Source organism: Mustela nivalis (genome assembly GCF_964662115.1).
Source record: "Mustela nivalis genome assembly, chromosome: 10".
Classification (NCBI taxonomy): domain Eukaryota; kingdom Metazoa; phylum Chordata; class Mammalia; order Carnivora; family Mustelidae; genus Mustela; species Mustela nivalis.
In genome coordinates this window covers 14289143-14316387 of record NC_139029.1, presented here as the reverse complement: position 1 = coordinate 14316387, position 27245 = coordinate 14289143, and the positions used below count along the sequence as shown (strand labels likewise).

The 27245-nt window shown below is 37.6% G+C and overlaps 1 protein-coding gene across 50 annotated transcripts in view; it reads left to right on the top strand.

Moving 5' to 3' along the window:
- EIF4G3 (eukaryotic translation initiation factor 4 gamma 3) overlaps positions 1–27245 on the top strand; it is a 346104-nt gene that overhangs the window by 70467 nt on the left and 248392 nt on the right. For all 50 annotated transcript variants that reach the window (XM_082684539.1, XM_082684529.1, XM_082684570.1 and 47 more), the window contains one exon: positions 22258–22333. Coding sequence is in view for 26 of the 50 variants with exons in the window: in XM_082684529.1 (XP_082540655.1) it covers positions 22258–22333 (76 nt within the window). In the remaining 24 variants the exon portion in view is untranslated. The remainder of the gene's footprint in view (positions 1–22257; positions 22334–27245) is intronic.

Sequence of the window (27245 nt, the reverse complement as noted above, 5' to 3'; positions counted from 1 at the left end):
TTAACCAAAATCTGCATAACTCTCAGAATAAATGTTAATTATTAAAATACATTTGCAATTGGATTTGTCTCATTGGGATGCTAAACTAGTGCTGCTTAAAATCATCCGTATGCATGTATAAAATCTCGAGTCATGAGTGGTATTTTGAAATGAAAATTTCCAGCACTGAAGACATTAACTAGGGCTGTGTGTGTGTATGTGTATTTTAAGCAAATCAACATTCTCATTTTTAATCATAATACTGGAAAATGAGCCTTTTCTTTGTTGAGAACCTCAAAAGAAGTAGTGTCTTATGCCATTTGTAGCTTCATAGAAATTATACAATGGATTATCAGTCAAATTTAATTAGACTATGACAGCTTCTTTCACCAACTTCTTGTATTTCATTAAGTTATAGCAATGATGAAAATGGTTATGGTCCACACCCTGAGGGTGTACAGTTTTTGTAGTAAGTAGAGTAAACAGAGTGCACTGAAATGGACTTGTGAGGTCCTTTTTGTGAACCTTGAGCTGTTGCCTTTGTTAGAGAACTTACGCTGCTTGTTTGTTTTTTTGAAAAACATTTGTGCAAAAAAAAAAAAAAAAAAAAAAAAAAGAAATGTCTTTCCTTTTTTTTTTTTTTTTTTTAAAGATTTTATTTATGTGTTTGTCAGAGAGAGAGAGTGCACAAAGCAGGGGGAGCAGCAGGCCGAGAGAGAAGAAGCAGGCTCCCTGCTGAGGAAGGAGCATGATGTAGGACTTGATTCCAGGACCCTGGAATCACAACCAAGCCGAAGGCAGATGCTTAACCGACTGAGCCACCCAGGTGTCCCTGAAAGGTCTTTCTTAATTTAAACTTTTCTGAGTACTATTTAAACTAAAGGAAGGAGATTATTATTACTGGAGTCCAAATTGGAAGCCAAAACACTTTATTTCCTCTGTGGTTTTCTGAATGAACTAGATTGAGAGGGTCAATGTGAAATAGAAATCCAGGTCCTAGAATTTTGTTCAGTAGTAAAGTAAGATGTAATGTAATGAAGGCACATGAGTGTCTCCCACCCCTACCATGAGTGCTTTTTTGCTGGTGCGTATTAATAGACAACGACTGGGTAGTTGCATGCTTGGGAGCTTTTATTTGCTTTTACAGTCTTCATTCTTACTGTAGCCAGGCAGCTGAGGAGACATCCCCTAAAGAGGCAGAACTCCCATCCTCCCTCTTCTGCCTACCCGCTCCCCCCCCAACTATATACCAGGACATTCAATGGTCTTGCATTGACCAGAAAGACAAAGAGTGCTTTCATACTCTGGGGAGGTTAGCCCAAGCCGGTGTGCTGGGCCTTTGTTAGGGCTTGCGCTAGCCTTTCTCTTTCACCACCCCCAGTCTCATTGTTCATACTTCGTAGTAGCAACAGGATGTTTTAGAATTTTACCTTGTTACTTAAAAATAAACAGTTGCAAAAGCGAAATCCAGTATCTTGTAATGAAAAATGTAAAGAAAAGCAAAGTTTCATTTCCTCTCGTGGTTTTTTTGATAAAGAAAATGCCATTACTACATAAGTGCCATTATTCAAGACTTGATCTTGTTGACATTATTCTTTGTCATACCACTCAGCGCTCATCACACCACCTGCCCTCCTTCATGCCCATCACTCAGTTACCCTATCCCCCCACTCCCCTCCCCACCAGCACCACTAACTCGTTGTTGATGCTTGATAGTCATTCATGAGATACAGATAGGACTCTGATACAGATACAGATACAGATAGATCCCTAGGTGGCTCAGTTGGTTAAGCTACTGCCGTAGGCTCAGATCATGATCCCAGGGTCCTGGGACCAAGCCCCATGTCAGGCTCCCTGCTCAGCAGGGGCCCTGCTTCTCCCTCTCCCTCTGCTACTCCCCCTGCCTGTGCTCTCCTGTTCTCTCTTTGTCAAATAAATAAAACCTTAAAAAAAATCTTTTTCACCAATGTCTGATGGTTTTATTGTTTTATGTTTTGTTAGATAATATGAAGTTCTTTTATTAGAAAATATGAACAGTTATATAGATTATTCAAAGAATGCTTCTTGTCCCAGTTGACAGGAAAAAGTAAACAGTGTTGCATTGATTATATAAATCACCAATATGAAATAAGCAAAAGTTATTTCTTTTTTTTTTTTAAATTAACATAAAATGTATTCTTTGCTTCAGGGGTAAAAGTCTGTGAATTATCAGTCTTATACAATTCACAGCACTCACCATAGCACATACCCTCCCCAATATCCATAACCCGAACACCATATCCCCCCCACCCCCACCCCTCCCAGCAATTCTCAGTTTGTTTCCTGAGATTAAGAGTCTCTCATGGTTTGTCTCCTTCCTCGGTCCCATCTTGTTTCATTTTTCCCTCCCTTGCACCCACGACCCTCCACCCTGCCTCTCAAATTCCTTATATCAGAGAGATCATATGATAATTGTCCTTCTCTGATTGACTTATTTCACTTAGCATAATACCCTCTAGTTCCATCCAGAGCGTTGCAAATGGCAAGATTTCATTTCTTTTGATGACTGCATAGTATTCCATTGTGTGTGTGTGTGTGTGTGTGTGTGTATAATATATGTATACATACCATATCTTCTTTATCCATTCATCTGTTGATGGACATCTAGGCTCTTTCCGTAGTTTGGATATTGTGGACATTGCTGCTATAAACAATGGGGTGCATGTGCCCCTTCAGATCACTACATTTGTATCTGATTGGTACATTTGTATATGATCCCTCCACCCTAAGATAATGACCTGAGCCAAAATCGAGTTAGATGCTTAACTATATGTGCCACCCATGTACCCCCAAAAGTTATTCTTTTTTACCCCCCAAAATTATTCTTAAAACAGCACATTTGGATGTGCAAACTTTATCAGGTAGAGCTGGACTATATTTTACAACTTTTTTTTTAAAGTAGGCTCCACACTGGCCTCAAACTCACAACTGTTCATAACTGATCCTGAGCTAAGATCAGGAGTCAGATAGTTAACCAACTACCAAGGCCATCCCTGCAATTTTATTTTTAATTCAATTTTATTTTTAATTTACTTGAGTTATCTCTGTTGTCATTTTTGTTTTACATAGGTGTTTCATCTTTAGTGAGATATTTTATGCATATAGAAAGTTAATTACAGAATAATGTAATAAACAGTAGTGCACATAGCACCCAGCTTTGTTGTATTCGTATTCTTGGGAGATGTTGGAGGATTTTATTGAGCCCCTAATGTCTTTTGATTGGTGTCCTATGAACACCGATTTTAGGGTTTTTCATTTGCTTCCCTGTCACTCATTTTACTCTTAGACAAGTCATTTGTTAACGTAAACTTAGTGTCACAGTTCGTTACCCTTGCCACTACATAGTGTCTGCTGGAAAACGTTTGTGAACATTTTAAGTTCAGTTTTATAACCTCAGTATTAGATATATGTACTAAATGTTTAGATGCTAAGGCTTGATAGTACATGTCCTATGAAGGGAATATAATATACAACATGGTGAAAATTTATTCACAGTTAACGTTACTTAAGCTGTTACATAAATATGTAATTGAACTCTGAGGGAGATTCTCTATTGCTTTGTCATTGGTTCTTTTGCTATTCTGATTTTCTTTTCTTGTGAATTTGTTTTTATTGGGATATAAGGGATGGGTTGGGAAATGTCATGTGAGTGATGCCCACCAGGTAAATGCCTATTCTCATCTTCCTGGGCTAGCTTCTGGAACTTGCTTCTTTTCTTGGAGCTGCTGCTCTTGCTGCCAGCAGCCTCTTCAGGTCCAGAATTTTTGTTGGGGATGCCCCTGTTTCCTGCCTCTTCAGCATCACTAACTGGTTTCTCTTTGGGGAAAAATTTCTTCCTCTTGGGAAGACATTCTGCCAGCTGTCTCTTCAGGATCAATATGAACCACCTCCTCCTTGGAAGGAGCTTTCTTTTTCATTGGTTTTGAGACAGAGACAGAGACAGCATGATCTCCATTCCATTCTCCTGTGGAGTCTCCTGGGCTTTTTGCTTTTTCTTCTTTTTGGGTCTTTCATTTGTCCCCTCACAGTCCTCTGGGTTACTATTGCTGTTTTCCAGAGACACGAGGGTGAGGGCAGCCAGCCATTTCTTCTCTTCCTTTAAGCCTTTCTTCACCTGCTTCTCCGCTTCCCCACCATCTCAGCAGTTACTTCCTCTACCTGAACCATTGCCTCCTTCATGACATCCAGATTCTTCTGTGGAATCTCTCCTGACTTGTAGAAGGACAGATGCTCCTCAACTTGCTCTTGAAGCTTCTCCCCAAATACATTTGTAGGCACCTCAGAGAAGCAGTCACTTGTTTGCCAGGTATCAGGAGACGTGGCTTTTGTTCTTGGCAGCTGCCTTGGCCAATGAAGGTAGAGTGGAAAATGAGTCCATATTTTGCTACCCCTTGTCTTCAGGGCTCTGGAAATCTCGTCCCTTTGCTGGACCCTGGGAATAACTCAGACACCAGTGCTATTATGCTCTTGGAGTAATTGCTCTTGGAGATCAGTACTAGCAGTGGTTTAATGTATGCCCAATGTATACCATGCACTGGGTTAGATGCCTTATGTAAAGCCTCTAACCTGTTTCTTGACCCTGTGAAGTGTAGGTACTATTATTGTCCTATTATTGTCCTCAATTTCCAGGTGAAGACACATATTAATAAGATGTTAGGCATGCCTGGGTGGCTCAATGGGTTAAAGCCTCTGCCCTCGGCTCAGGTCATGATCCCAGGGTCCTGGGATCAAGTCCCGCCGGGAGCCTGCTTCCCTTCCTCTCTCTCTCTGCCTGCCTTTCTGCCTACTTGTGATCTCTGTTTGTCAAATAAATGAAGTCTTTAAAAAAAAAAATAGACGTTAAATGTAACTTCCCCAGAAGTTACAAAGGTAGTAGAAAAGAACTGGAATGGTAAAATCGTGTTTGTGCTCTAGACTGTGATGTGAGTAAACTACCTCCTGAGTTAAGTGTTTTTAGAATTGTTGTAATTTTGGGGCAACTGGGTGGCTCAGTGGGTTAAAGTCTCTGCCTTCGGCTCGGGTCATGATCCCAGGGTCCTGGGATCGGCCCCGCATCTGGCTCTCGCTCAGCAGGGAGCTTGCTTCCTCCTCTCTCTCTGCCTGCTTCTCTGCCTACTTGTGATCTCTGTCAAATAAATAAATAAAATATTAAAACAAAAAAGAATTGTAATTTTGACACATTCTGAATTGATCTATTTCAGTTAAATTCTGAGCTTCTAATTGAAATATGTTTAAGTTCTTTGAATCCTAGATGTTGGCTGGCATTATTGGTTCAAGTTTATAGGTTAAAGAGCTTTGTGTGGGATGTATACGATTCAACTCCAGAGTTCTTGTTCTAAATTGGAGCCACTGACTTGGTCCATCTCAGTTGTTGTACCCATTCTAGAAAGACATCTCATGAGGTGTGGGTGTTTAGCTACTTAAGATGAAGCTAGAGAAAAGGAAAAAAGTTTTAAGAGAAGTAAAGAACAGTGAGTCTTTTTTTCTAGTGGTTTAAACTGTGCTGGTTAGTGAGGCCGTGTTGAAAGGGCATTGAGTGTAAGATCCAAAAGATGAGTTGAAGACGGAGAGCTACGTGACCCTGGGCTGAGGCCTAGACGGAATGGCTACACTGGGGACACAGTAGTAAAGGCTGCTACTGCTACATTTATTTTAGCATTTTATACTAAACTTGGGCTAACGGAATGCATTGCAGCATAAATAGCAGTTTGTTCTTTTTTTCTTTCTTTCTTTCTTTTTTTTTTTTCCAGAAAGAACTTTAATGAGTAATCATATTTCCTTTCTCAAATGCACAGTAGTTCTCTGTCAGTGTGAATGAAAAGCCCTTTGGATTTTTTTCATGACCTCATTTGACGACCATTTTTGCATGAATTTAGCATAACTACATTTATGGGTTTCTCTGGTGCCCTGACTTGGAGCAGTGTGCTTCTGGCCTGCTTACCTAGATTTACAATGCTCTGGGATTTTTATTTTGGATATTAGTAGTATTGAAATTTTGCTCTTGGCATTCGTGAGCCTATATGAAAGAATATGGTTTTCATAGGATAGCATGCTATTTGGAGGCAGAGATGAGGTCAGAACTATTTTAATAATTGTTCTGAGGTATTTTTTCCTTTTTCACTTTATTGACATCTTCACTGATGGTGTAAAATCATAAGTGGGTCACACTGCTGGAGCCTTAGAATGAATCAAGATAGTGGTACCACACTGTCCTCAGAATTACTGTATTCTTGACCAACATGCATTCTCAACAAAAAACAAAGGTGCCAGTTTCACTTATTATCTTTTTTTTGTTTGTTTGTCTTAATATATTTCATGAAACAGCAAAACTTACTTGTTTTGTTAAATCTTGACTCTTCAGTAGACATCTTTTTAATGTTCTGTGTGAGGAAATGGGAGACATGCATAAAGCACTTCTGTTACATAGTTGTCTAATAATGGCTTTTTAAAAAATATTTATTTATCTGTCTTAGAGTGTGTGCATGCACTAGTGGGAGGGGCAGATGGAGAGGGAGAGAGAATCTGAAGCAGACTCCACATGGAGCATGGAGTCTGACATGGGGCTTGATCCTCTCAACCCTGAGATCACAACCTGAGCCAAAACAAGAACTCAAACACCTAACCGAGTGCATCACCCAGGCATCCCTCCGGTAGTGGTTCAAACGACTTGTGTGAGTGAGTTGCAGTCGGAACTAACCACTTTTTCAGAATTTAAATTTAAAAAAATTTTTTTTAGAGAGCACATGAGATGGGAACGGACAGAGGAGAAGGGATACAGAGAATCTTAAGCAGGTTCTGCACCCAGCATGGTTTCTGATGCTGGGTTCCATGACATGAGCCTGTGAGATGACCTGAGCTGAAATCAAGAGTCAGATGCTTAAATGACTGAGCCACCCAGGCACACTTAACCACTTCTTTTGTTTTGTTTTTTTTTTATTTCAATTCCAGTGTAGTTAACATAGAGTGTTAGTATTTCACTAACTGCTTTTTATGTAACACCATTTTCACTTGAAAGAATGATAAACTGTATTCAGACTTGGATATTTAGCAGACATATTTTCAGGAATAAATGAGTGTGCTTGTTACTTCAAGGAAAACTCTTGGCAATAATAAAGTTATATGTTTCAAGTGAAAATTAGAATATTGGAAACTTTTATTTGCTACCATGAGTTTGACAGTTTCCCAATACTTTAATAGACTTTACTGAGGAAATCAGTGATGATACTAACAGATTTTATTTTACTACTATACAATGAAATGTGTCGACATTTGGAAAACATGCATAACTTAATGTACCAACATTTCCTAGGTGATTAATGCAGATATTCCAAAATTATGCATAGGTAAAAGATCCATTTAAAATGCAATATAAAACAATTTTAATGTAACTGTATGAAAAGTTAATATGGTTTCAGATTCCATATCATCTCTAATCCTTGTCAAGTTTTGGTGTAATAGCAAAAAAGAATATCCACAGTTATCAGGAAAGGCTATTAATATATTTTTATTTAAAAAATTTTTTTTTAAAGATTTTGTTTGTTTATTTAAGAGAGGGAATACAAGCAGGGGAAGTGGGAGAGGGAAAGGGAGAAGAAGGCTTCCCGTTGAGCAGGGAGCCCGATGTGGGGCTTGATCCCAGGAACAAGAAGCTTAATGACTGAGCCACCCAGGTGCCCTAGTAATAAATGTTAATGGATAACCAGGTTATAGATTTTTGTTTTAAAAATTTTATTTATTCATTTGAGACAGAGCAATACAGAGAGAGATAGCATGAGCATGAGCAGGGGCAGAGGCAGAGGGAGAAACAAACTCCCTGTTGAGCCAGGAGCCAGATGTGGGGCTCAGTCAGGACCTGGAGATCATGACCTGAGCTGAAGGCAGATGCCTAACCGACTGAGCCACCCAGGTCACCCCCACTTTGGTTTTTAATCAGATCTTTTTTTTTTTTTTTTTTTTTTTTTAGAAAAATTAGATTGACGTGAATTTTAAGTGGGTGGGGGTCTTTGGAGATAGGTATTGATTTTCTGTATAAGTCTCCTTGATAGCTGGCCTGGTGGGATCAAGTATTTTCAGTAATCTGAATATCACTTCACGTGATAGTTGGGTGAATTAATTTGGCTAATGATGCTAGTTCACACTCTTCCATATAAACTTTGAGCTGAGAACTCATGGGGTGGCTGGGTGGCTCAGTGGGTTAAGTGTCTGCCTTAAGCTCTGGTCATGATCTCCAGGCCCTGGGACTGAGCCCTGTGTAAGGCTCCCTGCTGAGTGGGAAGCCTGCTTGTCCCTTTCCCTCTTGCCTGTGCTCTCTTCTCATGCTTTCTCTCTCTCGCTCTCTCACTCAAATAAATAAATAAAATCTTTTTAAAAAAATCTGATTAGCTGCTCACCTTGGGAAGAACAGTTCAGAATCAACAAGTTTCATAGGAGAGAGAAAAGTCTTTGAAGAGGCAAATAAATGTCTGTTTAAAAGCTCACTATCCAAGTTGCAGAAGTCCATCAGTATCTTTCAGAATTTTGTCAGATGTGGAACAGATTGCATTCTTTCTAGCTTCCCTTTTCATCTCGCGGTATCTGTCAGAAGCTCCGAAAGACCTTCTTTTCCTTACCACATCTTTCGCCCTAGCTTTTCTAAGCTCTGCAGAATGAAGTAGGAGAGTTCTCGGGTGGTTAGCAAGTTGATAGGAAACAGTTCAATACCTTGCCATTTGAGTGGCCCGGAGAAAGGAACATCACAATGTTTATGAAGAGCTATTTATAATAATTAATCATTACCTACTCTATGTGCTGTTCAAATTACAAAATTTACTTTGTTAAATCTTTACAGCATTCCCACAAAGTATAGTTGAGTAAACAGGTTTGAGGAGATCAGATCATTTCTCCCAAGATAACCTAGCTAGTAAATGAGGAAGCTGGGACTCAAATTCTTTTCTTTCCCACTTCCAAAATACTTGCCCTTCCTAATGTGTCACTTGTTTGTCAGTGCCCAGGGATGTACAGTACAGTCTAAAAGTAATCCAAATTGTTAATTTTACCCTAAAATATTTCTGGGGTTCCATTTGGTTTATTGCCTGTAGCATTAAATTTTCATTACCTCATTTATGGGGCACCTGGCCGGCTCAGTCTGAAGAACATGCAGCTCTTGATCTCAAGGTCATGAGTTTGAGCCCTTCTGTGGGTATACAGATTACTTAAAAAACAACAAAAAAAACCCCTCAAAGTTAAAAAAAAACATATCTTTATTACCTGATTTAATAGGTAATAGGTAATACTCTTGCCTTGAATATTATAATTCTGTAGGATTGATCCAAAATGCTAGGCTTAGGTAAGGTACTTGTATTTGTGTTTTATTCTTCCTGTATTTGGATTCTGTGCTTTTTTTAGTTAAAAAAGAGAAAGTCAGGTGTTTTCGCACAGACTGACTATAGACAGTAAGAAAGAACCAAAGCACATATGCTAGATGTGGTAGTGAATAATATGAAAAAGGTATTCTGTGGGGTGCCTGGTTGGCTCAGTTGGTTAAGGGTCCACCTTTGGTGCAGGTCATGATCTCAGGGCCCTGGGATTGAGCCCCACATTGGGCTCCCTGCTCAGTGGGGAGTCTGCTTCTCCCTCTGCCCCTCTGCTCATGCTCTCTCTGGCTGGCTGTTTCTCTCTCTATTTCAAGTAAATAAAATCTTAAAAGAAAGTTATTCTTAAATCCGTGCTTAATTATAGCATTTGGATTTTCAAATAAGAGCCCTTTGAAGAGAATTAAATGATTTGAAGATGGCTATTGAATATGAGAATTCAGTGAATGTAAATATGTTTATTATTTGAGAGAAAAAGTACAAGTTGGAGCGGGTGGCAGAGGGACAAGCAGATTCACTGCTGAGCTCAGAGCCTGACACTGGGCTGGTTCTCAGAACCCTAAGATTATGAACGGAGCTTAAGTCAGATGCTTAACCAACTTAGCCCCTCCTTTCCTTCTCAGTGCAGTAGCAAATCCTGTTGATTTTACTTTTTAAACTTGGCTTTTTCTTTTTATTTCCACTATAGTCTTTCAAGCCATAATCATCTCTTACCTAGACACTGGTATAGTCTCCTAACTAGTCTTATTTCCTCTGCTGTCTTCCTCCAGTTAATGGATCTTACTACTTCTCTTTCACCTTTTTATTACTGTTAAGTGTATATTCGTAGTCACCATTCACTCATCCTTCTTTAGATGAAATGAATGTGTTCAGTATTCTCTTGGGAATTCTTTACAACTTTTTCACAGTCTAAAATCAGAATTTTTAAAAGTTGAGCAATAGGGACGCCTGGGTGGCTCAGTTGGTTAAGCAGCTGCCTTCGGCTCAGGTCATGATCCCAGGGACCTGGGATCGAGTCCCGCATCGGGCTCCTTGCTCGGCAGGGAGCCTGCTTCTCCCTCTGCCTCTGCCTGCCTCTCTGTCTGCCTGTGTTCACTCGCTCTTTCTCCCTCTGTCTCTGACAAATAAATAAATAAAATCTTAAAAAAAAAAAAAAAGTTGAGCAATAGTTAGGGAACACAGAGGAATTAACATTCCTTTTTGGTTGCTTCCTTGCTGTTTAAATAGTGAACATTAGATGTACGGGATGCAGTAGTTGGCAGTATTTGGAGTATGGAAAGGGACAGGAAGTGAGAATTGGAGGAGTTCACGTGGCCATACAGACTGGGCTACTGGACTCCTCTGTCTTCTAGTCTGTTATTATAGTACATTAACACTACTGAGTAACTTAGGTGAAAAAATCAAGTGTAGAGTTAGATGTCAAAATGAAATAAATCCAAATCTGCTCGATGAAATGAAACAGGCGCAAATGCCAAGTGTTCTGTGTGCATTGAAGTGATTGCTTATTATGCACAGAATGCCTCAGAAATGACTTTGTGGCAACTTTATATGGGAGGAAAACGTATAGGAAATAGCTTATCATAGACAATGTGAAGTAGAAAGTAGTTATGAAGTAAAGAAAGCATACGTAATCTCTGGGTCATTGATAATGGGAAAGTGTCTCCGATCCACATTACTCTCACAGCATTATGGCACATCTGCCTCTTGATGAGTGGTCAAAGGATGTGAGTGTATTTTACTTGGAAAAGAATAAAGTTCTCAGATATTTGAAGGGTTTTCCTGTGGAGTAGTGTACGCTGGGTGTGTGGAATCCCTGCATTTGATATTAGGTTGAGTAGAGCAGTGAGGCACTTCCAGCTGTAATGTGGTATGGTTTTTTTTTTTTTTAATTAAATTTTTTATTTTTTATAAACATATATTTTTATCCCCAGGGGTACAGGTCTGTGAATCACCAGGTTTACACACTTCACAGCACTCACCAAAGCACATACCCTCCCCAATGTCCATAATCCCACCCCCTTCTCCCAACCTCCCTCCCCCCAGCAACCTTCAGTTTGTTTTGTGAGATTAAGAGTCACTTATGGTTTGTCTCCCTCCCAATTCCATCTTGTTTCATTGATTCTTCTACCCACTTAAGCCCCCATGTTGCATCACCGCTTCCTCATATCAGGGAGATCATATGATAGTTGTCTTTCTCTGCTTGACTTATTTCGCTAAGCATGATACGCTCTAGTTCCATCCATGTTGTTGCAAACGGCAAGATTTCATTTCTTTTGATGGCTGCATAGTATTCCGTTGTGTATATATACCACATCTTCTTGATCCATTCATCTGTTGATGGACATCTAGGTTCTTTCCATAGTTTGGCTATTGTGGACATTGCTGCTATAAACATTCGGGTGCACGTGCCCCTTTGGATCACTACGTTTGTGACCCAGCAATTGCACTACTGGGTATTTACCCTAAAAATACAAACGTTGTGGTATGGTTTTTACTGTTGATAAATTCACCACGATTCTTTATCTTGTGAAGTTATTTGTAGTGGTCAGCTTTAATCTGTGTTACCATTTTTCTAGCGTCCATAAATACTTTGACTCATTTCTAGGTACTCTAATTAAATCTCCCCTTTGGTACATCGACAAGCAGTGTTGACCTATTGGTTTAGTATACATGTGCTTTGGCTTGGGTTTATTGCATATGGGTAGAAATGGATCTTTTCCACTTATTACCTAAGAGAGACGTTTGTTAAGAGTCCTGTCAAAAAGCTTGTTGGACAAGTTTGCATATTGCTAGGTCATTAGGTAGTGTTTCAGGAGATCCTTACACTAATAAGATCCTGTATTGCTTTCTGTCATTGAAAGAAATGCAGTTTGCTGAGAAATCGAGCTACCCATTTTCCTTTTGGATACCTGTTTCCTATTATGTTGCATAGCACTTTTCCTTGTTTGCTTTGTGGATTCTTAGGATGAGACTTACTTTTTAACTTCATTGGGCTAGATCACGCTGATGAAACATTTTGAGTATAAGATCCCTTTCTGCGATATTCTAACAAGTTCTGGGGATATAGAGTGGTAGACAGAACAGATAAGAGTGCTTGCCCCACTGGGGAGTTCTTATATTATTGTAAAATTTTATTTTTATTTGATTTTAATTTTAATTTTTTCATAGATCTTATTTGACAGAGAGAGAGAGTACATACAAGCAGGGGGAGTGGCAGGCAGAGGGAGAGGGAGAAGTTGGCTCCCTGCTCCCTATGTGGGGCTTGATCTCAGTACCCCAGGATCATGATCTGAGCTGAAGGCAGATGCTCAACTGACAGAGCCACCCAGGTGGCTCAGTTATTTTATTTTAAAAATTTTATTTTAAAATTACATGTAATAATACTCATTTTTTTGAGTAACAGCTTTATTGAGAGTTTTTGAATTCCGTGTGGTTGGATTTTGCTGTGAAGTGATTTGCTCTTTCTACCATTATGAAAGATGAACATAGAGGGAAGACATTAATAAAATCATACAGATACAAAAAAATCCCCCAAAACAATGAAATGTACAATTCAGTGTTTTTTTTAGTATATTTACAGACTTTGTAGCCATCACCAAAGTTTTAGAACTTTCAGATTACCTCCGAAAGAAGTATATACCCTATAGCCGCCATTTCTCCTTCCCCTGTTTTTAATCAATCCCCCCAGCCCTAAGCAACCACTAATTTATTGTTTATACGTTTTGTCTCTAGATTTGTCTAATTTGGGTAGTTCATTTAAGAGGACTTGTACAAATATGTAGTCCCTTGTGACTGGCTTTTTTCACTTAACATTTTGTTTTCAAGGTTCATCCATGTTGTAGCAGGTGTCAGGTTTTCCATTTCCTTTTTTTTGGCAGATAAAATTCCGTTATATGGGTATACCACATTTGGTTTATATGTTCTTTAGTTGATGGACATTTAGGTTGATTCCACCTTTTCGCTGTTGTGAATAATGCTAATATGAACATTCATAACAAGTTTTGTGTGGATATGTGTTTTTATTTCTTTGGGATATATAACTAGGGGTGAAATTGCTGAGTCACGTGGTGACTCTATTGCTTAACCTTTGGGGAAACTCAGTTTTCATTTATTGTAGGTATATAGTTCAGTGAATTTTGACAAATGTGGAGTTTTGTAACACTGCCTCACTGAAGATACAGAAAAGTTTCATCACCCAATTTTAGTCTTTCAGTTCGCTGGCATTGCAGATAACCTTTCCCCACGCCCTGGCTTCTGGCAGTCAGTGAGCTTTATTCCATTCTTGTAGTTTTGCCTTTCTCAGAATGTTGTATAAACGGACCCAAAGCCTTTTTTGTCTAGTTTCTTTCACTTAATTAGCATTTGGTAATCATTCACATTGTTCTATCAGTAATTCATTCCTTTTCAGTGGTTTGGGGTATTCCATTATATGGGTGTACTGTATTTTATCTGTTTACCAGTTGAAGATAATTGCGCTCTTTGCCTTTTTTGGCCATTATGGATAAAGATGCTATAAACCTTTGTGCTTAAGCATTTGGGTGAGGATAAATTTTCATTTCTCTTGGGAAGTGTGTATAAGTGGGATTGCTGGGTCATACATACAAATTTATGCTTAACTGTGTAAGAACTGCCAAACTGTTTTCCCAAGTGGCTCTACCATTTTGTACTATGCCAACAGCAAAGTGTGAGATTTCCAGTTATTCCTTATCCTTGGCACTTGGTATTGTCATTTTGTAGACCTAATAGGTGTAGTGATAGTTCACTGTTGTTCTAGTTTACACTCCTTATTGACAAATGATGCTTAGCATCTTTTCATGTTTTTGTCTGTCATCTGCACATCTGTTTTGGTGAGGTGGCATTTTTTCAAATCTTTTGCCCATTTTGAAAAAAGGTAGTCTTACTATTGAGTTTTGAGGGTTCTTTATATAATCTAAATACAAGTCCTTTAATCAGATACAAGATTTTGCAGGTATTTTCTCCATTCTATCTTTTCATAACAGTATCTTCCATAGAGTAGAAAATTTTAATTTTGAGATAGTCAGTTAATCAATTTTTCTTTTTTTAAAGAGCATGCTTTTAATATCACATCTAAGAACTCTTGGCTTAGTCCACAGTCACATCTATTTCTTTCTATAGGTTTTTCAGAAAGTTTTAGCATTTAAAATTTTACAGTATGTCTATGGTATGATTTGAATTTTTGTTTAAGGGGTAAGTTATATGACAAAGATTCATTGTTTTGCATATGTTTTTTAAATTATTTCAACACCATTTGTTGAAAAGTATATTGTTTATTCATTTAATGGCCTTTACTTCTTTGTGAAAAGTAAACTCACTAGGTTTTTATGGCTCTGTTTCTGAATTTTCTAGTCTGTTTCATTGATGAGTCTGTCAGTCCTTTTGTTGACGTCTCAGTGACTTGAGGTTCATGTATTTTAAGGTTTGGATGTGTTTTCTATGTTCCCTTCCTTTTGTTTATTCAAAGTCAGAACCATCGTTTTCCCTATCATTAAAAACAAATCTATAATATTCTTTTATGTAGGAACAATATATAGCAATATCCCAAATTCACGAGTCATTTCTTCCTTTCTATCTGGATTTGTGAGCCACAGTTTGACCCACAGAGATAGAAGATTTATCATGTGGGGAGAATGTGGGAGATTGTGTACATTCTTTCCTAGGAATACAGACTGAAAATGATTGCATTGTGTACAGGTGTACACGATCACCATTGTCTGCATCATCCTGGTGTATTGCACCATGTGTATGAAAAGAAAGATTCTTATTTCTTTGACCCCAGAAAAAAGGTAGAAAATCAGAAAGAGGTAGAGTCACTGATAGAATCTCCATACATTTTATACAGAATGGTAATGCCAGATCTTAAAGAATCAAGAAAATCTCCTTTAGCTCTTCGATAGTCTGTGGTTTTTTAATTTCAAGCTCTTGACCTCAAGACTAAGAATCATATGTTCTACCGACGACCAGGCACCTCCCTGGCCCTATTTTAATCTTTTTAAAATGTAGAGTAGTGTGACCTTAAGTACATTCATGTTGCTCTGCACCCATAACCACCGTCCATCTCCAGGTCTTTTTCAATCTTTCCTAACTTGTCATGGTTCTTTTTAAGCCTAAGTTCTACTACTAGAATTTCAGAACATTGTAATTATGATCTCATCTTCATATTACATTTTAAAAATGGTCTACCAGTTCAGGTAAATGTCAAGTCCTTAAATTTTCCAAAGTTTAGAGTTTTATTAAAAACTTGAAGCCAGCAATAGAATGTCCAGTGAAGGTTGACTTTTGTCATATGTGAATGGCTAGCTCATTCAGTTCTTTTTTTGGAGGATAGCTTTTAAAATCTGTCAAATGTGTGTTCCATACTTGTTATTATCTGGATCCATATCAAGAGAAATCTAGTATACCAGCATATTTTATTTGGTTATTATCTAAGGCTTTTTGAGATGTAGGAAGCAAATGGAATTGCTAATTGCACTTTATCCTTTTTAATGTTTCTTCGAGATGGGCATTTTTAATGGAAGAGGGGTACTTTGTTGCCTTCTGCTTTTGCTTTGCCACATGGATTGACCATGTTTTAATCTGAAGTGGGTGTTAGTGTAACACTTAAGTGTTTGTCTTAGAATTAAAAACTTGAGAACTAAAAGCTAGGTTTGGAATTTGTGAGTTTCTTTTTCTTTTTTTTTATGTGTCTTTATCACTGTATCTCATAGAAAGTTTTATATTTTTGTCTTGAGTAGAAGTATTAACACCGTGGTAAACAGCCATTTTCTCGGTAATGTTGTTTTTGTTTTTGTATTTTTTTAACCCATCTAAGCAGCATATGTTTCTGGGTATACTTAAATGTTACTGTCAGGAAATCAATTTCTGAGTTAGTAGAAATCCAGAGTTCTGAGTTGGTAGAAAACCAGAGCCAGAAAAGGGGCTTTTCTGGCTGCGCACGTTGAAACCAGTGTTTCCAGATTTATAAAAAAAAGTGCAGTATAACGGTTCCTAGTTAACATTTATGTGTTGATTTCTAGAGACTTTTAGAGCAAGGATGGGAAGGAAGGTATAGGCTTTTTGTACTTTTGTAGTTTCCAATAAAAGGGTTCAGAAAACTTTTTTTTTTTTTTTTTTTTTTTGTAAATTAGCAAAAACTCTGGACAGAAAGCTCCAAGTCTGAATACTTACATATTTTGCAGAAGAGATATTAATGTGTTTAATTAAGAGATGCTGCCAAAGACCCTGCTGGAGGTGTTACATGATACAACAACTGTGTTAGTCTTCTACCAGTGGAAAAAATCTGAATTTCAGTAAAGGATTTTGGACCTAAATTAACAGTCCAACATTAAATCGAATTGAAATAAGGAATAAAATTGGCTAGTTTTATTTCCCTTGCATTTTTAGGGGGAAAAGATACAGAACAATGAAGAAAGTTTTGGTTTTCTTAGAACAATGATATCTTTTTTAAAAAATATATTTTCTTATAGACTCCAGAGTTAAAGCAGGAATAGTTATGTCATAGTGTTTAGGTTTGGGAATGCAGTTTCTGTTTCGCTTTTGTCCACTCAGTTACTAACGTTTTGACCCATGAGATTTCTATAGTTGCTGGATAGGATCATTCAGGATGTTGTACTTTGTGGGACATTTTACATACTTGATCCATACTTGACAACATCAAATTAATTCAGTCCTGTCTATTTCATCCTTCATAATGGCATGCATTAATCTTTTCATTCTTATTTTTAAATTTTTTAAAATTTTTATTTTTTAAAAAAGATTTTATTTATTTGTCAGAGAGAGAGAGCGAGCGAGCATGTGCGCGTGCATAAGTAGGGGCAGCAGCAGGCAAAGGGGGAAGCAGGCTTCCTGCTGAGCAAGGACCCTGATGTGTGGGACTTGATCCCAGGTCCCTGGGATCATGACCGGAGCCAAAGACAGGTAGACACTTAATGACTGAGCCACCCAGGCACCCCCATGGATGATATCTTTGTGAAGCAGTGCATAATGTAAAAATTCTGCCCTTATCCTTATATTTTATACAAGTTCTCTTCCTTTCTCATTATCATGCCTTTTTCGATTTCGTATATGAAAAGAAGGAGAGGAGCTCCTGGCTGGCTCAGTTGGCAGAACATGTTATTCTTGATTTTGGGGTTGTAGGTTCGAGCCCATGTTGGGTGTAGAGATTATTTTAAAAAGTAAAATCCAAAAAAAGAGAAGGTGTAAATTGACTCATTACCATATTGCCATAAGACTTAAATAAGAAATGATGCAGAAAAAGATCTTTATCACATGTTTTCATCTCCTGAAATCAGTGGCCTGTGTCTTCTCTATATTAATTTGTGCAATGGATTTGTACTGTTGCTTTCCTTTTCAATGAGGCAATAATAACTTGAGGCTGTCACTTTAAGAATACTACTTATGCTGAGCATTGATCCAGGATAGTAGCTTTTCTTACAGTGGACCAGGCAAAGTTTAGGAACATTCAGCTGGGAGCTGTAAATGGAACATTAGTGTTTCAGCGTACTGGTGGAAGATTTCTGTTGACTTTGATTACTTGTTTTCTAATTTCTCAAAGTCTGCCTTTTGAGGAAATACTGATTATAGGTCAAACTCAGGGTTAGATATGATTGTCATTGATCAAGAAGCTTCATCCTAATGAGAGGTCATCATTCATGAAATTTCAGTACACATGTGTGCTTAAAAAGTTATTGGTCCCTTCTTTTTTTCCTGACATCAGTAGGAAACATTCAGGTCATTATGTAATCTCATAGGTCTTCGAACTTCTTTGATGAAATTTGGTCTTTTTTTTTTTTTTTTTTAAAGATTTTATTTATTTATTGGACAGAGAGAGAGAGCACAAGTAGACAGAGAGGCAGGCAGAGAGAGAGGAGGAAGCAGGCTCCCTGCTGAGCAGAGAGCCCGATGTGGGGCTCGATCCCAGCACCCTGGGATCATGACCTGAGCCGAAGGCAGAGGCTTAACCCACTGAGCCACCCAGGCGCCCCATGAAATTTGGTCTTGAAAATTTTTTATCTGCCTAATTGACATTTAATGTGGAGAGTATGTAGTAAGTTCTCTAATAATCAATTTAGAGTCTGTTGTGCTTTAATATTTAATACTCTCTAATCTTCTAATTTTATTTATTTCTGAAATCTGTTAATTTTTTATAGAAAATCAAAGTGAGGAATTAAAAATATTTTGCATTTGTATTTCTTTTTTTTTTTTTTTAAAGATTTTATTTATTTATTTGACAGAGAGAGAGAGAGAGGGAGGGAGAGGGGAAGCAGGCTCCCTGCTGGCAGAGAGCCTGATGCGGGGCTCAATTCCAGGACCCTGAGATCATGACCTGAGCCCAAGGCAGAGGTTTAACCCACTGAGCCTCCCAAGCACCCTGCATTTGTATTTCTACTTAGGAGTCTTAAATTCACTTATTACATACTATCTGGCTAGTTTTTAAAATGATTTTGCCTATATTTCCTAATGATATAATATATAGCAATTTGAACCACAGAGGTGTCAAGAGTGTATGCATCCTGTATTTCAGTTATAAGATTTAAAAAATAAAAACAACATGCTCGAGAGCATTGCACATGAATATTACACAGCTCATTGATTGAATTAGAATTTTAAGTGGTACTATGAGAAGCTATTTGATTGCTACCTTCAGCCCAAACGTAAAAAGGTGAACATCCAGTGATTTATGCTGAGGATACAGAGGTTGGTGAAAGCTGGTAATAAGCTTAATGCAGGCAGAATTAGGAGCACCTGGGTGGCTCAGTTGGTTGAGCAACTGCCTTCAGCTTAGGTCATGATCCTGGAGTCCCAGGATCGAGTCCCACTTCCGGCTCCCTGCTCAGCAGCTCCTTCTGCCTGTCTCCCTGCTCATGCACTCTCTCTCTCTCTCAAATAAATCTTTAAAAAAAATGCAGGCAGAATTAGGTTGATATATGTTGTACTGAAAGAGCTTTATAAGCCCGTCATTTCTTTGAATTAACTTATTTATGGAGAAAATGCCTAGAAGTGCCTATTTCATACTAATTTGTAGAGGCTGTTTTTAGTGGAAATGGGATTAAACAACTTATTTGTAAATTATTAAAGTTGATTTTTTATTGAGATATTATTCACATATAATAACATTCATACTTTTGAAGTGTATAGCTCAGTGAGTTTAGCATATTTATGAAGATAGGATTTATGAAGGTAGGCAATCATGACCACTAAGAATTAAAGAAGGAGAAAATTGCTTTGTAAAATAAGTTCACTTGGTCTGATGCATTACTTGCCCAGTCTGTAGTACTAGGTATTTGTTTGCTGTGGGCAGATGATTCAGTTTGAACCAAGAATTTGGAAGTTTCTGGAATTTTGGGGGTGAAACTTCATTGATGCTTCTATGAGATGAACTGCTCATTTAGTTCTGTCATGTGGATAGGGCAACCATATTTTGACCAGGTTGTGATACTGTTTTTTACTATGCAATGAAGTGTTCTGTCTGTGGACACACTGATATAATAGGAAGAGAGTGATCTCTATTTTATTAATTAATGAATTAAATTAAACAAGAGTGTGATCTTTACAATTCAGGGAGACCTGGCCTGACCATTTAGCCTTGTTAACTTGGGCAAGTTACTTCTTGCTGAACCTCAGTTTACAGGAGATACTGTAAAATGGTTCAGTGAAGACAACATAGTTGGTTTACTTTAGATTCAGATCTCTTGACCTCTATTTTCTTTTTTACAGAACTGTGTTTTTGTTTTAAATAAGTGATTTTTACTCAGAACTTCTTTTTAAGAAACAGTTTATCAATCCACAGTGTTCTGTTTGTGGTTTACAGATAATAAAATAAAAACAAAATCCTCATTCTGTATTTGTGGCCCAGGAGAATGTTTGTTACTGGGACTATTGACCATAAAAATGATCGCCTCTTTACAAATCTTGTAATTATATTTTAGCCAATAAAATAACTAATAGAAATCAGGAACCTTAGCCTTCCTTTGTAATCTTAAATGGTGTGCCTCAACCTTTGGGACCTAGTACTGAGAACTCTCATTTGAGAACTTATTCTTAAAGTGTGAGAATTAGCCTTAGCTAGAAAAAGCAATAGCTGTTGGCTTTGCAGAAGAAAAAATAGTCTTATATTTTCCACCACTCATGTAACCACAATGCAGCTGTAATTCAAAGAAAGTTTTATTTTAGCCAAGGGTTATCTTCATTTTGAGAGAATTGACAAACTCATTATGAAGAGCTTTTGTCCTGGAACTTGTTAGCCTTATATTTTCTACATTGCAAACTTATATATAGTTTGAATGAAGTAGTTCCTTTATGAAATGCTTTAGCTTTGTTATTTTTTGAAGCATTTTATTATTTTTTAAAATTTTCCAAATAAACTGGGGCACCTGGGTGGCTCAGTGGGTTAGGCCTCTGCCTTCGGCTCAGGTCATGATCTCAGGGTCCTGGGATCGAGCCCTGCATCGGGCTCTCTACTCAGCAGGGAGCCGGCTTCCCCTTCTCTCTGCCTGCCTCTCTGCCTGCTTGTGATCTTTCTAAAAAAAAAGAAAAAAGAAAAAAATTATTTGGAAAAAAACTGTTTACTGAAATTTTACAGCATTTTAAATCAGTTCTTTGTGTCTAGGCATTTATGACAACTTGAACTGTGGTCTCAGGTTGCTAGTTTTTAAGAATTGTCTAGAGACTCTTAGAGTGTTACTAATTTTTTTTTATTTAAGATTTTATTTATTTATTTGACAGATCACAAGTAGGCAGAGAGGCAGGCAGAGAGAGAAAGGAGGAGGCAGGCTCCCTGCTGAGCAGAGAGGGGCTCCATCCCAGGACCCTGGGATCATGACCTGAGACAAAGGCAGAGGCTTTAACCCACTGAGCCACCCAGGTGCCCCAGCTTTGAGGGTTTTTGCTTTATTTTCCCTCTCCCACCTCAGTAAACTGTTGCTACTTACATATAAAGGATTTATCTTCTAAGTATTCAGATTTCATCAATTTGTGGTGATTCATGTAGAGTTATTATTTGCAGCTGTCATTTTGTCTTCCTCAGTGTTTCATTGCATTAGAAAGAATTATGATACAACAAATATGAAGTATTTGTTAGGTTTAAGGAAGTATTCTATTTCATTTGGGGTTTATTATATTCATAGTCATTTTAAAAAATACACTTGAATTATTATAAAAACATACAATACAGTTATGTAATCCTACTGTCTGGAGAGAATTGCTTTTAATCTTTTGGTTGTGTCTGTGTTTGTGTGTGTGTGTGTTTTCTGGTTGTCATTCTTAAAGAGGTAAAATATCACTTTACCAGGTAGATGGAGCTCATTTGGTTTTGAAGCTTAATAAAATGATAGTCTTTTGTCTTTTAACAGAATATCTTGGCAACATGCTGAAATATTTTAAATATTATGCTGGGGAGCCTTTTTTTTTTTTTTCTCTTTTTAATGGGGATATGGGGAAAGTAGCAGCTAAGTAGAAAAACAAGGAGACAATTATATTTGCCATTTCTCTGTAGTTAGCAGAACAGATTGTGTCTTTGTCAGTAATTTCCACGTATCTTCCTGAATATCCTGCTTATACTTTAAGTCTTTTTCTCTAGAAAGTAAAGGTGGTACAGTCTCATCCTGGACCTAAAGTGTGGAGGCTTGTGCAATTTTATTTGTTTTGAGTTGCCATGGAATGTTTATCATGGGAATCACTTTTGCAGAGATTGACCTGATTACATTAAGAAATTTGAAATATTTGTTTTCCAGCTTTGTAGTGAAGTAAATGAGTAACCTTACTAATTGAGTGACGAAAGTTGGGTCATTGACAGAACCTTGTGACGGTAATTTTCTGTTAATGCTAAAGCAAGGCATTTTTGAGTTCTCTTATCCTTAACTCGCTCTTCTAGAATCCCTAGAGGACCTGTACAACAGCCCCTCGAGGACCGAATCTTCACTCCTGCTGTCTCGGCGGTGTACAGCACGGTGAGTACCTGAGGTCTCTGTTGCGGTGCCTAACTTCTGGCACGTGAGCCTTTGATATCACAGCAATGTTTGTTTGATTGTCATGTGAAATGTTTTTTTGACAAAGGTTCATTAAAATCAGAAATTGAATTAGGTATATTTAATATAAGAAGGGTGAATAGGCTTTTCTCCCCTTCATCATAATTTAATAGTGAAACAAACATTGTCTTAAAATACATTGGCTAGTATACCGTTGTCTTTTTCTTCCTTTTTCATCTTTCTGTAAATCAACTTCTGGCCTTATCTTGTGACTCTTGAAGACACTGAGTTTTAATTTTCTTTTTTGATACTAAAATTTAAAAAAAAATTTTTTTAATATTTAAAGGTTTTTCATTTTTTACCCTTCTCTGATTACAAAAAAATGCAAAAGAGGTTTAGAAATGAGAACATTGGTTTTAATCTGGGAAATTTAATTTTTTAAAGATTTTATTTATTTATTTGACAGAGAGAGATCACAAGTAGGCAGAGAGGCAGTCAGAGAGAGGAGGAAGCAGGCTCCCTGCTGAGCAGAGAGCCTGATGTGGGACTCGATCCCAGGACCCTGAGATCATGACCTGAGCTGAAGGCAGCGGCTTAACCCACTGAGCCACCCAGGCGCCCCTGGGAAATTTAATTTTTTATGTTAAATGATTAATTCAAATTCATACATGAAGGGAAATTTAAAAGGTAGAGGATGAAGGTCATAAAATTAAAAGCAGATTTCAGGTGTCTCACAGTGAGCCTAAGGGAATTTAAGTAGAATGGAAGAGTCAGACATCTTTTTATTGTTTCAGTTTATCATACCAATAATTTCTCATCTTCCAAATAGGGTGCTTCAAAGAAACTCAGAATGGTGAGAAAGATGAGTAAATAAGTCATTGTAATCTAACGTGGTATGATAAAGCAATGATTCTTATCCTTTTGGGTTATGAATTACCTTTAGAATTTGAATGTAGCCACAGTGCTTTATTCTCAAAAGAGACCATATACCCAGTGTTTACATATAATTTCAGAATTTTGCAAATGTTCGTTAGACCATTCATCAGCTCAAGGTTAAGAACCTTTAGTTAGAGTTGCAAAGGAGTTAAGAACCTTTAGTTAGAGATGGGAAAGGAAGAGGCCACTCATTGAGGAAGTGGCACTAAGCTGGAAGGCATAGAACTTCTCTAGGCATAGTAGGGAACACAAGGCCTTCTAGGAAGTTAAAATTCAGACACATGCTTAAAGGAGTGGTCAGTAGTCAGCTTTGTGTGGCAGTGTTTTGTTGCAGAAGTAGAGATGAGATAGTAGATGGGTTTTGGAGGTTTTAAGATTGTTGTGAAGACTTAGAATGTTATTGTGTAGGAATGAGTAGGTAGGATGGTTTCCCTGAAACAAGTCTCAGTTTACACCTGTTGTAGTTCAGTTAACACTTGTAAATTATTTGAACCCCCAACTCTTCAGATGGACTCCAGTTAGGTGACAAATTGCCTGATCATCCTAGTAATTGAGAACATTCAATTTACATTGAAAAACAGTTTTTAGTTTTTTTCTGGCATAAACTTTCTGTAGGCAAACGGTTTTGTTTTGTTGTGTTATGTTTTGTTAGTACTGACCTTCAGGGCATCTTAAATTTGTCTGGCATAACTTTTTTTTTTTTTAAGATTTTATTTATTTATTTGACAGACAGAGATCATAGGTAGGCAGAGAGGCAGGCAGAGAGAGAGGAAGGGAAGCAGGCTCCCTGCTGAGCAGAGAGTCCGACGTGGGACTTGATCCCAGGACCCTGGGATCATGACCTGAGCCGAAGGCAGAGGCTTTAACCCACTGAGCCACCCAGGTGTCCTGAGTCTGACATAACTCATAAAATACATTTTTTTTTCTAATTAGAAGTATACTCTTTGCCATTCAATTTCTGTTTCCAAGATTAAGATAAGTAAAAGAAGAAAATGAAAATTTCTAGTAATCTTGAGTGATTTCTAGAAGCAACTACTATAACCATTTTTTGGTATAGTTTCCTTTGTCTTTTTTTCTGTGTTGTAGACTCTATATAAGATATTTTATTCTATTTGGTCAGTTTATGTTATAATGTTAGCTTTTCCTATGCTGTTTGAAGCATGTCATAAATAATGGTTATCTATTTTGTCATAAGAATTTAATATTCACTGGACATTTGACAGATATTTCTTGAGCTTTCAATGTGTGTCAGGCACTGTTTGGCATTGTGAATGTAGTAGTGAGCAAACCAAACCTACTGTACTCATGGAGTTTATACTGTTCTGTGGGATAGAAGGAAAGTAAACAAATATATGTGCAATATAGTGGTGTGTAGGAATAAGTGTCTTGATGAAAATGGAGTAGTATAAATTGATGGAGAATGACTGGACAATCCTGGACATTCCGTCTAAAGGCATTTAAGTAGAAAGCTAAGAAGTGAGGGAGTGGCCTTGCAGATTTCTAAGAAAAACGTATTTCTGGTAAAAGAAATAGTAGTGCAAAGGCTTAGGGATAGCAGTGTGCTTACTGTGGTCTTAGAGCTGCAAGGAAACTAGTGTGGTTGGAGTGGAGAGAGGGTAGGGATAGAATTCAGAGAAGTATTTGGAGCATCAGATTATGTAGGGCATTATTTACTATGGTAAGAATTTGGATTTTAATTTAAATGTGATGGAAAGCCTTTAGAAACTTAAAAGCAGTAGTTCTGAATTTCTGTTTAAAGGACACTGTAGCTATTCTACAGAGAGTAGACTGATAAGGGCAGGTGCTGGGGTGGTGAAGTGGAAGCAAGATGAGTTAAGAGGTTGTTAGTTAGAGTCAGAATGCAAGCTGGTGCAGCCATTCTGGAAAGCAGCATGGAGGTTCCTCAAAAAGTTGAAAATAGAACTACCCTACAACCTAGCAATTGCACTACTGGGTATTTACCCCAAAGATACAAATGTAGTGATCCGAAGGTTCACCTGTACCCAATGTTTATAGCAACAATGTCCACAATAGCCAAACTGTGGAAAGAGCCTAGATGTCCATCAACAGATGAATGGTTGAAGAAAATGTGGTATGTATATACAATGGTCTATTATGCAGCCATCAGAAAAAACCCTGAAATTTTGCCATTTGCAACGACTTGGATGAAACTAGGGGGTATTATGCTAAGTGAAATAAGTCAATCAGAGAAAGACATTTATCATATGATCTCACTGATACGAGGAATTCGAGAAATAAGACCAAGGTTCATAAGGAAATGGAGGGAAAAATGAAACAAGACAAAACCAGAGAGGGAGACAAAACATAAGAGACTCTTAATCTCAGGAAACAAACTGAGGGTTGCTGGAGTGGTGGCAGGTGGGAGGGATGGGGATGCTGGGTGATGGACATTGGGGAGAGTATGTGCTATGGTGAGTGCTGTGAATTGTGTGGGACTGCTGAATCACATACCAGTACCCCTGAAACAAATAATATTAAGATTATATGTTAATTAAAATTTAGGGGCACCTGGGTGGCCTCTGCCTTTGGTTCAGGTCATGATCTCAGGGTCCTGGAATCAAGCCCCGCATCACGCTCTCTGCTCTGCCAGGAGCCTGCTTCTCCCTCTCTGCCTACTTGTTCTCTCTCTCTCTCTCTCTCTCTCTCTCTCTCAAATAAATAAATAAATAAAATCTTAAAGAAAATCTAAAAATAAAGGTGATTGTAGTAAAGTAGGCAGAAGATGATGATGTACTTCTTCTAAGGCAGTACAGAAAAAGATGAGTAGTGGAATTTGGTATGTATTTTGAAAGTAGATGGAAAAGGATATCACGGTAACTTGGATGTGAGATAAGAATGAAGAGTAAATGGTGTTGCTAGGGATTTAGCTTGAGTAACTGAATGAACATGGTACTTTTCGTGCAGATGAACACTGGGTGAGGAGCAAGATTTTTGTTGAGAAAAATAGTAGATGTAAACATTATTTAGGGGAGAAGTCAAACATTAGGTTGTTTCTAACATTACCTATAATATTACCTATTAGAAATAACTTACTTGAATTTAAAGCCTTTTCTGAATTGTAGATTATTTTTATGGAATAACTTCCTAAAAAGTGAAACTACTGAGTTAAAAATGTAGACATGTTTTTGAAATTCCTCATAAATGAAGACATGTGACTTTGTAAAGTTAGTGATTTGGAGAGGAGTTATCCAGATCATGTGAATGATAGCACAATGTCTGCTACAGAGTTTACATGTCATGTTTTGAAACAAAGGTTTTGAATTTATTTTTGAGTTAGATCAAATTTGACATTTACTATTTTAAGCCGCTGCCATACTAATAGTCCTTTAGTCAATGAACAAAGTGGGTGCACCAAGTATATGTGATGCCTATTCTGGAAGGATAAGAGATTTTATTTTAGGCAATAAAAACTTACCTTAAAATATGGCAGTCTTTACTTTCTTGATCACATGTTTCCATTCTTAGCAATTTAAGTCTCTGCCTCACTTTTACAGTCTTGTGCACTTTAACTGAATGAGTAAGAGAGTTTGTGACCAGGTGCTTTGACATTTTTAATTCCCCTTCTTCTCAGCCCCAAGATATGTTACTTGTTACTATTTCTCTAGTGTCTAGGTCCATTAGCATGATTTCTGTCATAAAATACAGGCTAACCCTCAGTTCACCTCCTCCTGTCTCACCATATGGTGCCCATATGTTCCTTTAATTGAGCTGGTTGAATTCCTTGAAAGGCAAAAATGAATCCTGGCCAGTCTTAAAACATTATACAATCAAATGTTTGATTTCTTTTTTCTGTTTTATAGGCTTTATGCCCTCATGTCAGCATTTTAGATAGGTTTTCTGCTGATAATCAAAGAAGCAGCAAAAAGAAGACTTTTTTTTTTTTTTAAAGATTTATTTATTTTAGAGAGAGAGGTGGGTGAGGGCGGGTGGGAGAGGG